The sequence below is a fragment of the Pituophis catenifer genome, unplaced genomic scaffold, assembly GCF_029215685.1.
Source record: "Pituophis catenifer annectens isolate HBS135680 unplaced genomic scaffold, rPitCat1.0.hap2 SCAF_2, whole genome shotgun sequence".
Classification (NCBI taxonomy): domain Eukaryota; kingdom Metazoa; phylum Chordata; class Lepidosauria; order Squamata; family Colubridae; genus Pituophis; species Pituophis catenifer.
In genome coordinates, this window is record NW_027256882.1 from 219824378 (window position 1) to 219840700 (window position 16323).

Here is a 16323-nt window from a genome sequence, read left to right on the forward strand (position 1 = left end):
AAAAGCATTTGATTTTTGACAATTTTTTGTATGGTAGAATAAGATAATAAGACATGGCTTCAACTTTTTTACTTTTACATAATATTACAACTCAATACTATATTCCAGTAGATCAAAGAACTATTTGCCTCCCTAAATGTTGTTTTTAAGATAAAGGTAAAGGTTCCCCTTGCACATATGTGCTAGTCATTCCTGACTCTAGGGGGCGGTGCTCATCTCCATTTCAAAGCTGAAGAGTCAGTGCTGTACGAAGACCTCTCCATGGCCATGTGGCCGGCATGACTAAACGGCAAAGGCACACAGAACGCTGTTACTTTCCTACCAAAGGTGGTGCCTATTTTTCTACTTGCATTTTTTACGTGCTTTTGAACTGCTAGGTTGGCAGAAGTTGGGACAAGTAACGGGAGCTTACTCCATTATGCGGTACTAGGAATTTGAACTGCTGAACTGCCGACCTTTCAATCGACAAACTCAGTGTCTTAGCCACTGAGCCACCGCGTCCCTCAAATGTTGTTTATAGGTTGGGCTTTTCTTCCCCGCTAATGGAGTAGGCTCTCTATTATAAAATTGCTTGTCACAATAACTGAATTTAATCTTTAAACTGTCACTTATCTTTTATCATTGTAAATCTTCCAGAAAGATTTACATTTACATTTACATTTTTCAATACACTTCATAATATTTGATCTTAGGCAAAGCTCAGTATTGAAATAATAAATGTTTATAGTGGGCACATCTAATTTAAACAATTGTGGGAATACATTTTATTTGAGCTTGATTTGCAAAGATAAGAATACTGTCAGTAATTTATATCAAATTCTTGTGGCCCAATGATGAATTCTCATCTGATGTTTAGAAAGTTATGTCATAAATAACTACTCTGTTTCCCCCAAAATAAGACATCCCCTTATAATAAGCCCAATTGGGCTTTTGAGTGTGTGACAGTAAGGCCAAGCGCTTATTTCAGGGTTCAAAAAATATAAGACAGAGTCTTATTTTCGGGGAAACACGGTATTAACTATAATTCTAAGAATATTTACTTGAAAGATTATTCTCTTATTTAACATAAAAAGTCAGATAAAAGTAGTACATTGCTGGTGTCTGCCTTACTTTCATTACTGCTTTGTGTAATGCTGTCTCTAGTCATTGGCACATCAAAGAACGATCTGTAATTGTCCTTTTGATCAAATTTTTACTTCTTCTTTTTTACTGCATCTAAGTACATAAGAGATGAAAATAGCATTTAATGATTTAAAATGTCTCAACAACCAAATATATTTAGTTGTTTGATACTATTTATTTTAGGGATTTGATTTTACAAAAATGTAAAAGTATAAATTTTGTAAAACATTAATTGTAAATTGCAGAATTATATCAATAGGAGACTCAACTGAATTCACAAATTTGAATTCACAAATTTGAGATTTTTTTCTTTTAAGTGCATTTAATACTAGTACATTCATTTTCAGGTTTTGAAGCCTTTTAGAACTTTTGAGGATCTTAAAATGTAGACATGTAACATTTGAGAGGATGATTAATTTACAGAATGATAACTGCCTTCATTTGCTATCCTATATTCTGAAAAAGACTGCAGTGAAAATGATTTCTTCAAATAAGAAAAATATTCACTTGACTAATTCTCGAACTTTGTTTCTCATCTGTACAACCTTCCCTTTTCTGTTTCTCAATTTTGATTACATATTTTGATTTTGCTGGTATTTGAATTGGATTTTTGTAATTTTTTATTTGACAAAAATATATTCTCCATTGTAGTGGAGATAGCATCCAGGAATGGGTAGACCTCATCTGCTATCTGATTGGACTGCGTCTGTCAAAGCTGTGAGGACACGCCTCCTTCACCAATGGTCCCCAGGTTTTGACTCAGTCCTAGCTAAAGGTTTAGGTCTACAAATTCCTGGATTCTTCTCCACGACAGCTATACTACCAACTTGACAGCTATATTACCAACTTGGAAGCTATACTACCATCTTGACAGCTATATCACCACTAACTACCAGCGTGAAGAGCTTTTAGCTCAAGCCTGCTGAGGGCCGCACAGCGGCAGGTCAAATCACAAGGAGGTGATTTTGACAGGGCAACGAGCTTGAGGTTCGCTTCATTGACAGCAGGCTTCAGCGCTTCTGTTTATTCTGGCTTGGCACAAACTGCTGCAACTGCCATTCGCCGACTGACAGCTGACAATTGCAAGCCACAGCTCTGAGCTATTCGAGTCCCTGCCTGTTCACAGGCATACTCAGAAAGTTCAGATCCGCCTCGGCGAATCTGCTTGGTGGCAACTTTAAAATGGAGGCAGCGGCAGCTGCAGTTAGCAGAGAAGCCGCATTGGTGGAGGCTACCCCTGCGCTCTATAGCCAGGGCGCCAGAGCTGCAGGTACCTCGGGGCAAAGACCTACAAGCAAGAGGGCTGCCGCTAAGCTCTCTAAGGGCTTGCGGTCCTCCAGCAAGAGCTCCAAAGCCACAGCACGAAAAGTGGCACGCAGCCAAAGGGCTTTTTATTACGAAGTGGCCAGGGCGCAGAAAGAGGCTGATCACTGAAAGGAAGTCCTTCAGACCCAACACCAGGTCAGTTCCCGCCAATTAGCCCTGCAGCCGTTGGAGCTGCCTGATTTTTTTGGCAGCCAGCCTCCATCAGCATGGTCTCCAGATGGTGCTGGAGAGCAGCCTTCTGTTGCTATTTCTAATCTGCCCAGCAACAGCTCCCTATCAGGGCCCTTTACAACTTTGGCTGCCTGGCAACAGTCCTTAAGCAGAAGGCTTCATCCATGGAAGCAACCTTCACCCCAGCTACCGTGGGGCTCCACCCAGGGGGGTCCCCAAGAGCTTCCATTACCTTCGGAGATTAGAGCCTTAATATCTGAAGCTATCATTTTAAATTTCTGGGGTTTTAAATCGAGCCTAATCTATTTAATCATTTTAAATTTTTAATTGTTGTTTTGTCCTGTGTTTTTAAATAGGCTGTACACTGCCCTGAGTCCTTCGGGAGATGGGCGGTATAGAAATAAAATTATTATTATTATTATTATTATTATTATTATTATTATTATTATTATTATTATTATTATTATTATTATTATTAAACGGAATAAGCAGCCAGCTTGCAGCAAAGCCAGAGGGCTGCTTCGGTTCACTCTGAACCTCTGTTGCCTCCAGAATTCCATCACCTGGCTCAAGCTACAGGGGATTTTTTTGTCCACACACAAACCATACTCCCCTGCTTCCTCCAATCGATCTCCTTCTGAGGAACAGATGCCCAGGGACTTAGAATTATCAGAGGACGAAAGCTTAATGCCTGATCAGCCAGCCTTTGCTGGTCTTTTCCATCCAGCTTTATTCAAATCCTTGCTTTTCAAGGCTAGAAATACAGCACACATGGGAGGCAATTTACCGGCCCCTGATCCAACACCATACACATCAGAGGCTATGGGCTCGCTGTTCTCTGAACCAGCCTCAGAGGCCGAGGTAGTCCCTTCGCCAAGACTATTTTTGGATGTTGTGCAGAGGCAGTGGGACTCTCCAGGGGCGGGAGCAAACCCCAGTAATCTGGACAAAATATTTTACAACATGGGTCCAGACTTGCCTGCGGTGGATGCCCCAGTGGCAGCGTTAGCAGCACCCTCTGTGATGGCAGATTCCCTGGAGGATGCCCTCTGGCCTGAAGACAAAAGAGCAGAACAATTGCTTAGGAAAGTCCATCAGGTGGCCGCTTGGGTGGTTAAAGCCTCCACAGCAGACTTTAACCAGGCTTCACTAATCTGAGACAACTGCAGGATAGGATTCCAGCTGGGAACACAAGGTCCCATCAAGATCTTAATAAATTAGCAGCAGCTATGGAATTCTTTGCCACGCTCAAAGCAGCAAGGTTGCGTCTAAGGCAATTGCCTCTTCAGTGGCTACCCGAAGGCTCCTGTGACTCCGCCAGTGGCAAGTGGATACCAAACATAAGTGGAGACTGCCCTCCACCCCATTCATGGGGGAGAGACTATTTGGGGAATCCTTGGATCCTATTCTACAGAGATAAAGGTGAGGGGATTCCCACCCACCACCTTATTTTCGTCGCCAATCCTTTAGGGGGTCAGACAGCGGGTTTGGACCATCTTGTTTATAGCACCCCTTCTTTCAAAGGCAGGAACAACAACAGGATAGGGTGGGGAGGAATAGACAATATCCACCCAAACGGCCCTTTCATGGGGGAGGAAGTAGTTCTTTCTGTCACCAGAAGTAACTGCATAACCAACCCTCCCATTGGTGGCTGCCTGGTCCTTTTTGCCAGGCATTGGGAGAACATCACCAGTGATGCTTGGGTCCTGGAGACAGTCTGATCGGGCCTCTCCCTAGAATTCCTCTCCATACCCCCGAAGTTTTTCATTCGCTGCCATATTTCAGGGGACAAGGCGAAATGGGCCTTCATGGAAACCACCATTCAACTTCTGTTGGACATCGAAGCGATCCAACCGGTTCCAGAGGGCCAACAGGATGGGATTCTATTCCATCCTCTTTGTGATTCCAAAATCCTTGGGGGGGGGTGATTCAGGGCAATTCTGGATTTGAAAAGGCTGAACCGCCTTATCATCTACAAGTGGTTCAAGATGCAGTCACTTCAGTCCATTTTCGACGTCATCAGAGGGCAACTTCCTCACCTCTATTGATCTGTTAGAGGCTTATCTCCATGTCCCCATTTTACCGGGACATAGGCAATATCTCCGATTTTACTACACAGGCCGGCATTATCAGTATAGCGCATTGCCTATCTTAAAGGTAATTGTTGGCACCCAGGGTGTTCACGAAATTGTTGGCTACCTTAGCAGCACACCTCCAGGCTCTCCCCGTGCGTGTCCAGTGCTACCTGGATGATATCCTGATCCAGTCCGCCTCTGAGCCCCAGGCATGTAAGGATCTCAGAATTACCATCCAGGTGTTTCAGGACCACGGGTTTTCAATAAACACAACCAAGAGCCATTTGACACCAACAAACCAGTTGCTGCATTTAGGAGTGGAAATAGACACCGTTGTGTGCAAGGTACACCTCTCCCAGGAGCGCCAGGCGAGTATAAAAGAATGGTAGGTCGAGTCAGGAAGACTGTACGGTACCCCTGGCCACCCTCTTGCAACTCCTGGGCAAGATGGTGTCCTGCATTTCCATCGTGCTTTGGGCACGCTTGCAAGCCAGGTCGTTTCAGTGGTTCTCCTGCCTTACCAGAGGAAAGGCAGGAGCAATTCCCCGACCAAGGTCAGGGTACCACCAGAGCTGACCCGTTCCTTACGATGGTGGGCTTCCCTGGCAATTTTTAAGTGAAGTTTCTTCAAAGAACCAGAACACCTGACCATTATAACAGATGCCAGTCTTTTTGGCTGGGGGCCACATCTCCAAAATAGGATGGCCCAAGGACAGAGGTCTCAGGCAGACCTGGGCCACAATATAAACTGGCTGGAACTCAGGGCAGTCCACCTGGCCCTCAGATAGTTCCAGGACATGGTGTCGGAAGACATGTCTTAATTTTGACCGACAATGTGGCCACTAAGGCACACATTAATCGATAGGGAGGAACCCACTCCAGATCCCTTATGAGAGAGGCAGAACGACTATGTCCCTGGGCAGAGAGGCTCCATTTGTCGCTAAGGGCGGAGCACATTTCAGGGGCCACAAATGTACAGGCAGATTGGTTTAGCAGGGCTACAGTCGATCATTCGGAGTGGTGTGTGCATCCGACTTTATTTCAGGAGCTGATGGAGCGCTTCGGACGGCCAGCCGTGGACCTCTTCGCCACCCAGGACAATGCCCAACTACCAAGGTTTTTTGCGAGGTTTGCAGCAGAAGGGGTTGATGCACTTCACAGACCTTGGCTGCGAGAACTCCTATATGCCTTTCCTCCCCTTCCATTCATCCCAAGGGTTGTACGAAAGATTTTGGTGGAACGGGCGGAGGTGTTGTTCCTGGCACTACACTGGCCCCGGTGACCATGGTTTGCGACCTAGTTGCCCTATCGGTAGCCAGCCCTTGGAGGATACCGCGAGACAGAGTCTCCTTCAGCCAGGGGACCTTGGTTCACCTGGAACCACAGTGGCTCCAACTGACCACCTGGCATTTGAGCAGAGGTCTCTGAGCCAGGACAATTACTCTTCCAAGGTGATAGACACGATACAAGACTCCAGGAGACCTTCCACAAACAGAATATATGACTCGACCTGGAAGGCATTTCGCTCCTGGTGCTCCAGGTCAGGGTTAAACCCAACATCTGTATCTGTGCCCAGATACTAGAGTTTCTTCAGGTGGGACTTGACAAGGGGCTATTGCCCAACATGATCCATCACCAGGGTAGGGCTACCCTGTCATCTGTCCTCTCTTGCAGGGGTCTGGAATCCCTAGCTCAACACCTGACCATGCTCAGGTTCGTTAGGGGTGTAACAAACCTACGGCCTCCAGTGGTTCACAGATACCCTACCTGGGACCTCACTAAGGTACTCTAGGCGCTGACTGAGGCCCCATTCGAACTACTGAGATCGGCCACATTGCACTTCCTAACCTGCAAGATGGCCTTCCTGGTAGCCATCACATCAGCTAGATGGATCTCTGAGCTGGCGGCACTCTCTGTCAGGAAGGACCTCTGTGTCTTCCATCCTAACAGGGTGGTATTGCGGTTGGAGCCTTCCTTCGTCCCCAAAGTGAACTCATGGTTCCACAGGGCCCAGGAGCTTATCTTGCCCAACTTCTGCCCCAATCCAGTGCACGCCCTGGAAAAAGAGTGGCACACTCTGGATGTGAGAAGGGTCCTCTGCATTTATATCAAGAGGACTTCCTCCTTCAGGAAGACAGAGTCACTTCATTGACCCTGGGCCGCTGGATTTGGGCATGTATCACCAAATCCTATGAACTACAGGTCCTTTCATTGCCTAGACTGATCACAGCCCATTCTACAAGGTGTGTGCCCACAACAGCAGTGTGGGCAACACAAGCCTCTATTGAAGAGGTTTGCCATGCGGCTACATGGTCCTCTCCATCCCCTTTCATTAGACACTATAAGCTGGACAGCTACGCCTCGGCTGAGGTGGCCTTTGGTAGGCGATCCTCCAGAGGGTACATTCTGATGAGGGGACCTTGGACCAGGCTGCAACCCACCCATAAGGACAAGCCAGTTTTGGTATGTCCCATTCCTGGATGCTATCTCCACTACAATGGAGAAGGGATGTTGGTCTTGCCAGATACGTTCCTTCTCATTGAGTGGAAATAGCATCCAGCCCCACCCTTAAGGCCGGCTGGTCCTTGGTCCAACAGGAAGTACATTGGAACAAGACATATCAGGTCTGTCTCTACGCCTTCGCCAAAAGCTGAGGACTGTTGGTGAAGGAGGCATGTCCTCTCAGCTTTGACAGACTCAGTCCAATCAGCAGACGAGGTCTACCCATTCCCGGATGCTATCTCCACTCAATGAGAAGGAGCGTATCAGAGAAGACCAATGCCCCATCTACCCTTCCCTAACCAAAAAGGAAAACTTATGTCCACTACAAGAAAATGCTTAATTTATTGGGTGCTTCTAAGATCAATGAAATTACATTATTCACAGAAGTTTAGGGAAGTAATTATTCAGGGATGTGGAAATTTCACTTGTAATCCTACAGTGTTCTACAATACCATGTACTGCTTTCATTTCTTTTATAGCATAGAAATTCTGTTAGAAAGCAAGTATGAAATAGCAGTACATAGCTATGATATTCTATTTAGTGAAGCTTGTTGGATTTTTATAAGCAGATAATGAATTTTCCAATAATTTATTCTTATTTGATTTGCAGGAAAACTTTGAAGATGCCTTTGAACACATCCCAGTGTAAGTATCCTTTATTACCTCTTTTTTCAAGCAGTTATGAATGAAAACTACCAAAAATGAAAAATATTATCTAATTAACTATATTGCTACCTTTTCTATTCTTCCTGCTTCATTTCATGCCAGGTCTGTTTCATCTTAGAGCAGAGAGTCACTCTATGCTCAGCAGTAAATCTCAGTTTTCCAGTTGTATTCACGGATTTCCACCGAGAAGAAACTCTTAGATATGATACAGCTGGATATTTTGCTTTATTGAGGATGAGATAGAAATCCTACCTCCCATATGTAGAAGATCAGTTTCTATAGAGTACAGAAATTAAGCTAATATCGTGTTTCCCCGAAAATAAGACCTTGTCTTATATTTTTTTGAACCCTGAAATAAGTACTTGGCCTTATTGCCATGCACTCAAAAGCCTGATTGGGCTTATTATCAGGGGATGTCTTATTTTGGGGGAAACAGGGTATATAAATGCTGGCTATGAGTTTTAGTTCCTATGGGTTTTTTTTCTTAAATTTTTGAGTGGATTGAAATTCATTTGTTTTCTTCTTGTTTGCAAGATTGATGGCCATTTGCTTATATATTATAATCTGTTTGCCCTGAGAACAGGGGTGAAATACAGTCATGGCCGTACATGTTGGCACCCCTGAAATTTTTCCAGAAAATGAAGTATTTCTCACAGAAAAGTATTGCAGTAACACATGTTTTGCTATACACATGTTTATTCCCTTTGTGTGTATTGGAACAAAACCAAAAAAGGGAGGAAAAAAAGCAAATTGGACATAATGTCACACAAAACTCCAAAAATGGGCTGGCAAAATCATTGGCACCCTTTACTTAATATTTGGTTGCATACCCTTTGGAATAAATAACTGAAATCAGTCGCTTCCGATAACCATCAATAAGCTTCTTACACCTCTCACCTGGAATTTTGGACCACTCTTCCTTTGCAAACTGCTCCAGGTCTCTCTTATTGGAAGGGCGCCTCTTCCCAACAGCAATTTTAAGATCTCTCCACAGGTGTTCAATAGGATTGAGATCTGCACTCATTGCTGGCCACTTCAGAACTCTCCAGCGCTTTGTTGCCATCCATTTCTGGGTGCTTTTTGACGTATGTTTGGGGTCATTGTCCTGCTGGAAGACCTAAGATCTCCGACACAAACCCAGCTTTCTGACACTGGGCTCTACAGTGCGACCCAAAATCCGTTGGTAATCAGATTTCATGATGCCTTGCACACATTCAAGGCACCCAGTGCCAGAGGCAGCAAAACAACCCCAAAACATCAGTGAACCTCCACCATATTTCACTGTAGGTACTGTGTTCTTTTCTTTGTAGGCCTCATTCCGTTTGCAGTAAACAGTAGAATGATGTGCTTTACCAAAAAGCTCTATCTTGGTCTCATCTGTCCACAAGACGTTTGCCCAAAAGGATTTTGGCTTACTCCTTGGCAAACTGTAGTCTTGCTTTTTTTATGTCTCTGTGTCAGCAGTGGGGTCCTCCTGGGTCTCCTGCCATAGCGTTTCATTTCATTTAAATGTCGACGGATAGTTCGCGCTGACACTGATGCTCCCTGCAGGACAGCTTGAATTGCTTTGGAACTTGTTTGGGGCTGCTTATCCACCATCCGGACTATCCTGCGTTGGCACCTTTCATCAATTTTTCTCTTCCGTCCACGCCCAGGGAGATTAGCTACAGTGCCATGGGTTGCAAACTTCTTGATAATGTGGACAAAGGCAAATCTGGATCTCTGGAGATGGACTTGTAACCTTGAAATTGGTGATATTTTTCCACAATTTTGGTTCTCAAGTCCTCAGACAATTCTCTTCTCTTTCTGTTGTCCATGCTTAGTGTGGCACACACAGACACACAATGCAAAGACTAAGTGAACTTCTCTCCTTTTTATCTGCTTTCAGGTGTGAGTTTTATATTGCCCACACCTGTTACTTGCCCCAGATGAGTTTAAAGGAGCATCACATGCTTGAAACAATCTTTCCTCCCTTTTTTGGTTTTGTTCCAATACACACAAATGGATTAAACATGTGTATAGCAAAACATGTGTTACTGCAATACTTTTCTGTGAGAAATACTTCATTTTCTGGAAAAATTTCAGGGGTGCCAACATTTACGGCCATGACTGTATACTTACCTTCCTTACCGGTTCGGAAGCGTGTGCGCTGCGTGTGCATCACAAGTGTGTGCAGACCTGTGCATGCACAAAACCTGTGCATGCGCAGAAGGTAAAAAACACATTACTTCCTGGTTAAAGCCAGGAAGTAATGACACCCGGCCATATGGGTGGAGCTATGCTCTGCTGTCGCTACCGGATCGCCAAACCACCAGCCAAGATAGTTACCGGATCGGGCGGTCCAGTCCGATCCGGGAGCATTTCACCCCTGCCTGAGAATTCACATATTCCTATCAACTTCAGCAGTTACAAAGTAAAATATAGTAGATTTGTATCTTCCACCATGCTAAATATTATTTTATTCGAATTCCATATTATGCTACTTTTAAATATATGAGCCAGAACAAATTATATATTATTTGGCTCTTATCAAGGATCATGCCCAAAATATAACAAATATGTAATAGAACTTAAGCAATTGCTAATCTTATTTGCTGTTACAATTTCTATAAATCTTAGTCAAGCTTGATCTACTATACAACAAAATGAAGTTTAATCAGCAAAACTGCAGGAGAAGAACACAAGATCTAAAGTATTAGATATAAAGGTCCATATCGCCAATATAATACCCTGTATGGGTTGTCAAGCATTGCTTCTTCCTCACAATTTAGGTGACCAGACACTGCTTACCTTATTTGCTGTTACATTGGTGACTGGACACTCTCAAGCATAGTGCCATTGTGCCAGTAATAATCAAGTCAAATTCTGTGTATAACTCATATATTCTATAGGAGCTAACATTGCATTACATTTGCCAAAATTCTGCATTTATGAAATATATTTGAGAGCTATGCAAAATATTCAGAAGAGAATACATATGAACAATTCATCTTTCCTTGGATCAATAAAGCAGAGTTTTAAGCTTTGTGTCTTTTGAAAGGCTCATGCAGTTGTTACAGTAATAGCAGTTAGCACTTTGACTTATATACCGCTTCACAGTGTTTTACAGCTCTCTAAGTGGCTTGCAGAGTCAGCATATTGCCGCCAACAATCTGGGTCCTCATTTTATGGACCTCGGAAGGGTGGAAGGCTTTGTCAACCTTGAGCCAGTCATGATCAAATTCCTGGCAGTGAGCTGAATTAGTCTGCAATACTGCATTCTAACCACTGCACCACCATGGCTGCTGTGAATCAAATTCCAGCAGGCTTCACAAGAATAATACAAATCCTTAGTTTAGCTGCCATATTGATTTTCTATCTAATGGCCAAGATATCTTAGATTTCAGCCCTTTTAAAAAGAATTCTAATGGGATTATATATACCATGGTTTTCAAAAATACCATATTGCTTGCCCCTAGTTTGTGTGTTCGTTTTCAAAACATTTTGATCTTGATGGTTTGTATAAATGTAAATGTAAATATTGGGCTAGTGGTTTAAGTCATGGAGAGACAATGATTTCTATATTGTGGGCCACATTCCTTCAAGGAAAAATTAGTAGTTATCCATCTTCCCTGCTCATATATATTCTTCCTAGCTCCACACTATATATATGTGCACATGTGCACACATACACACACACACACATATTAGTTAGTATGAAGAAAAAGCTGTTATTGGTATATTGTGGCACCCATTGGAATTATTTTTCTCACCTTAATTGCTACACAGAGGAGAGAGATTTTGCTGAGATTAAAGCACGTGGGAATTGCAATTCAGCCACCCAAGGAGACAGTTACCTGATGCACTCTCATTTTTCTCACTGCTATCCAAGAGGCAGGAGAGATGAAAACTGAGAGCAAGAGAAAAAAGTACAGACATATAGAAGGTTGGAGTCCCAATGAGAAATGGTGGTAAAGAATTTTATCTGGATATGCTATTAAGCATCTAGAAATATGCACCAACCACTCACTTATCATTAATGCCTAAATTCTTTTTCACTCTATGTGTAAGAATGGGTGGGTGTGCAGATGTGTTGTTGTGTTTGTGAGAGACAGATTATATGAACACATACCAGTAAATTATCTAACAAAATTATAAGCCTCTTTTAACGTAAGAGAAAAAGCAGAGCAGCGTATTTATGAGATTACAACATTTTGACTATTTAGCTGAAATCCTGAAAGAGAAAGATCTATATACAGTATGTAACAGAAATGAGTACATCCCTCCACATTTTGTAAACATTTAAGTATATCTTTTCAGGTGACAACACTGAAGAAATGACTAGAATGTAAAGTAGTGAGTATACAGCTTGTATAGCAGTGTAAATGTGCTGTCCCCTCAAAATAACACAACACACAGCCATTAATGTCTAAACTGCTGGCAACAAAAGTGATAACCCCCTAAGTGATAATGTCCAAATGGGGCCCAAGTAGCCGTTTTCTCTCCTTGGTATCATGTGACTCGGTAGTGGTACAAGGTCTCGGGTATGAAGAGGGAGGAGGTATGTTAAATTTGGTGTTATCGCTCTCACTCTCTCATACTGGTCACTGGAAGTTCAACATGGCACTTCATGGCAATGAACTCTCGGAGGATCTGAAAAAACGAATTGTTGTTCTACATAAAGATGGTCTAGGCTATAAGAAGATTGCCAAGACCCTGAAACTGAGCTCTAGCACAGTGGCCAAGACCATACAGAAGTTTAACAGGGCAGATTCTACTCAGAACAGGCCTTGCCATGGTCGACCAAAGAAGTTGAATGCCCGTGCTCAGCATCATATCCAGAGGTTGGGTTTGAGAAATGGACATATGAGTGCTGCCAGCATTGCTGCAGAGGTTGAAGGGGTGGGGGGGTCAGCCTGTCAGTGCTCAGACCATATACCCACGTTGCATCAAATTGATCTGCAGGGCTATCATCCCAGAAGGAAGCCTCTTCTAAAGATGATGCACAAGAACGTCCGCAAATGGTTTGCTGCAGACAAGCAGACTGCATGGGTTTCTGGAACCATGTCCTGTGGTCTGATGAGACCAAGATAAACTTATTTGGTTCAAATGGTATCAAGTGTGTATGGTGGCAACCTGGTGAGGAGTACAAAGACAAGTGTGTCTTGCTTACAGTCAAGCATGGTGGTGAGAATGTCATGGTCTGGGCTGCATGAGTCCTGCTGGCAGTGGGGAGCTACAGTTCATTGAGGGAACCATGAATGCCAACATATTCTGTGACATACTGAAGCAGAGCATGATCCCTCCCTTAGGAGACTGGGCCGCAGGGCAGTATTCCAACATGCTAACGACCCCAAACACACCTCCAAAACGACCATTGCCTTGCTAAAGAAGCTGAGGGTAAAGGTGATGGAGTGGCCAAGCATGTCTCCAGACTAAACCCTATTGAGCATCTGTGGGGCATCCTGAAATGGAAGGTGGAGATGCACAAGATCTCTAACATCCACCAGCTCTGTGACATTGTCATGGAGGAATGGAAGAGGACTCCAGTGGCAATCTGTGAACCTCTGGTGAACTTTATGTCCAAGAAGGTTAAGGCAGTGCTGGAAAATAATGGTGGCCACACAAAATATTGACACTTTGGGCCCCATTTGGACATTATCACTTAGGGGGGGAATCACTTTTGTTGCCAGCAGTTTAGACATTAATGGCTGTGTGTTGTGTTATTTTGAGGGGACAGCACATTTACACTGCTATACAAGCTGTATACTCACTACTTTACATTCTAGTCATTTCTTCAGTGTTGTCACCTGAAAAGATATACTTAAATATTTACAAAATGTGTGGGAGTGTACACCTGTGATATACTGTATAATGTCACCAGCACAACTGTAAAAGAAATACATAAGAATTATGTTTCTTATGTTGTATATTTGAAGTAAAAATGTCAAAAGAATCCTTTAACAGTGTTCTTTATAGACCTAAGAAAGCTTGAGCCATGTTTCAGTTTACATTTTAATAGCTTATGTCCTATATATATAAGATGGAAAATACATATTTCTTTATTGCCTGAATAAACTGTAGAAGAACCTATGAGGTAATCCCATAGTTTAGGCTATGTCTAAGCTAAAGGGTTTAGCAGAGTTGAAGCAAACACTTCAGTGAATTACTCTCCTGGCAATTAATATGCAGCCAGGGAACTGGGCTGAAAATATATTTTATAAAGAGTGCAAAAGTCCATTTGTAATCAGAGGCCCAGGAAAGCACAAAGTCAATTTAGAACCTTGGTCAGAGTTGAAGAAGCAGTCTGAATGTTTAGGACAGGATTTGACAAGCTGTCAGAAGAGCACATAAGATATGGATGTTGTTTCCTTTGTTAAGTTACTTCCAGATAGAGTGTTTTATATAAAAAACTTCAAGACTCTATTCACAATAAAAAGATTGTTCTGAGAAATTGATGTCAGAATTTGGGGTCAAACTTGCCATGATTACATGGGACGTATCTTCATTGCTTGCTTACTAAGCCCTGGATCAGTAAACATATTGGCTTCTAAGGCCTTTCCTGGCTTCTTATCCAAGGATCAGTTTTCTATGAGGGCTATTACAGTTTCTTGTCAGTGTGACCATATGAATGCCAGTTTTTCCATTGCCTGGTCTTATATTTTCCTAATATTCCTCATTAATTTATACGATTCATTATAATCCTTCATTTTGCTGATTTTATAGTTTGGTGTTGTTGCCATTTGTTACTTTTGTGGAATAGAATAAAAAGGTAATACTACTACTCACAAAGAGTGAATTACAAGTAGTTTTTGACTTATGACCATTCAAAGTTATAACCTGCCTGAAAAAGGGGACATGCCTGGATCTGAAGTTCCAACAGTTGCCCCCCCACCCCACATTCACGTGACTGCACTTTGGGCGCTCGGCAACACGGCTGCATTTACACCTGTTTGCAGCATCCCACAATCATGCGACCACATTTTTGCTGACAGCCATACCATAATGGGCTCACTTAAGAACTACAGCGTTTGTTAGCAACTGCTGCAAAAAACATAAAATTGACTGTTACAACTTATTACCATAATGGCAGGCTCCATTATAATCATAACTCAAAGATTACCTGTAAGCTCCTTGCCATGCCTGCCAAGAGAGTGCACTCCCACCGTAATGAGAGCACCAGTCACAAAGCATAAGCACCCTGCCTCCTCACCAGTTTGCACAATGGACTATCAGAGTAGGGGAGAACTGGGTGCCAGGATACCCACTCAGTTGGCTGCTCTTCTGCTCACATGTAACATTCATGTTAGAATATTCAGGTACCTGGAGGTCAGCAAGCAGCCAAAGGGAGCAGTGTGTAATATCAACCCTAGCAAGCCCACTGCCATTGTACAACAGCCAGGCTCCTCACACTGCACAACTCTCAGTGAAGGCCAAGCAAATCTCAAGTCTTGTTTTGAAACTACTAGGGTTCCAGTAGTCTTTCAATGTAGCTTGGTGAAGTAGTTAGAACAAATTTAGGCAGTTTGGTCTAGCGGTTAGGACACCAGTTACAAAGCAAAAGATATTGAGTTCTAATCCAACTTTAGGCATGAAAGTTGGTTGGGTGACTTTTGGCCAATCACTGTCTCCTGTCCTAAGACATCTCACAGGATTGTTGTTGTGGGAAAAATAGGAGGAGGAATGAGTATTAAGTATGTCTGTTGCATTAAGTTATTTATAAAAATAATAAAGGCAAGGTTAAAAAAACCCCTAAATCTAAATTTGGATTTACAGAGTTGAGGTATAGACCGTAATAATCTTTTCCCAAAAAAGGGAAATGGAAGAAAACGAAGGTTATGTTGAAGTTGCAATCTTGTGAATTATTCATCATTTTCAATAGGAAGTTCATCATTTTCAATAGGAAGCTGCATTTTAGATTTTTTTCTGAAGCCAATTTCAAACTTTTAAATTAGTTTGACACTTTGAATCCGATTTGTTTGAAATTGGCATTTGGAATCCAGCATAACAAAGTGTGTCCCCAAGTCTGGGACATTCCTTCATTTTATTTTATTCATAACATGTATATAACATAATTATCCATGTACAGACCCATGATATTTGCATTGCAAAAATGTTTTTGAATGCCTTATGTTACATTAGCTGAAGCCATTTCCAAATCCAGAGACAAACTATAAACTAATAGATGCACTGAAAAACTGCTATTGCTAAAGGGCATGAAGAAAAAAGTAAAAATATTTCTGATGAAAATACTGTAATGCAAGATACTATTAGGGATGTGTAAATAAATATACATGTTATTGATTTTACTCTCTTGTATTATCATGCGAGAATATGGATCTTGTATTTGGAAGTGAAGATGCCATAATAAAAATCTTCATGTACCTTATATAGGTATTTAATATTTATGTATTTAGTATTTATTCCTTTCAGATACTTTTCTTCTGCAAATTTCCCTATTAATACCATTTTAATTTTTTTG

At 42.4% G+C, this 16323-nt stretch overlaps 1 protein-coding gene across 1 annotated transcript in view; it reads left to right on the plus strand.

Moving 5' to 3' along the window:
• The window catches only part of TTC39B (tetratricopeptide repeat domain 39B), a 75422-nt gene that overhangs the window by 25179 nt on the left and 33920 nt on the right, over positions 1-16323 (plus strand). The window contains exon 2 of the mRNA XM_070935549.1: positions 7807-7841. Within this exon, the coding sequence (XP_070791650.1) occupies positions 7807-7841 (35 nt within the window). The remainder of the gene's footprint in view (positions 1-7806; positions 7842-16323) is intronic.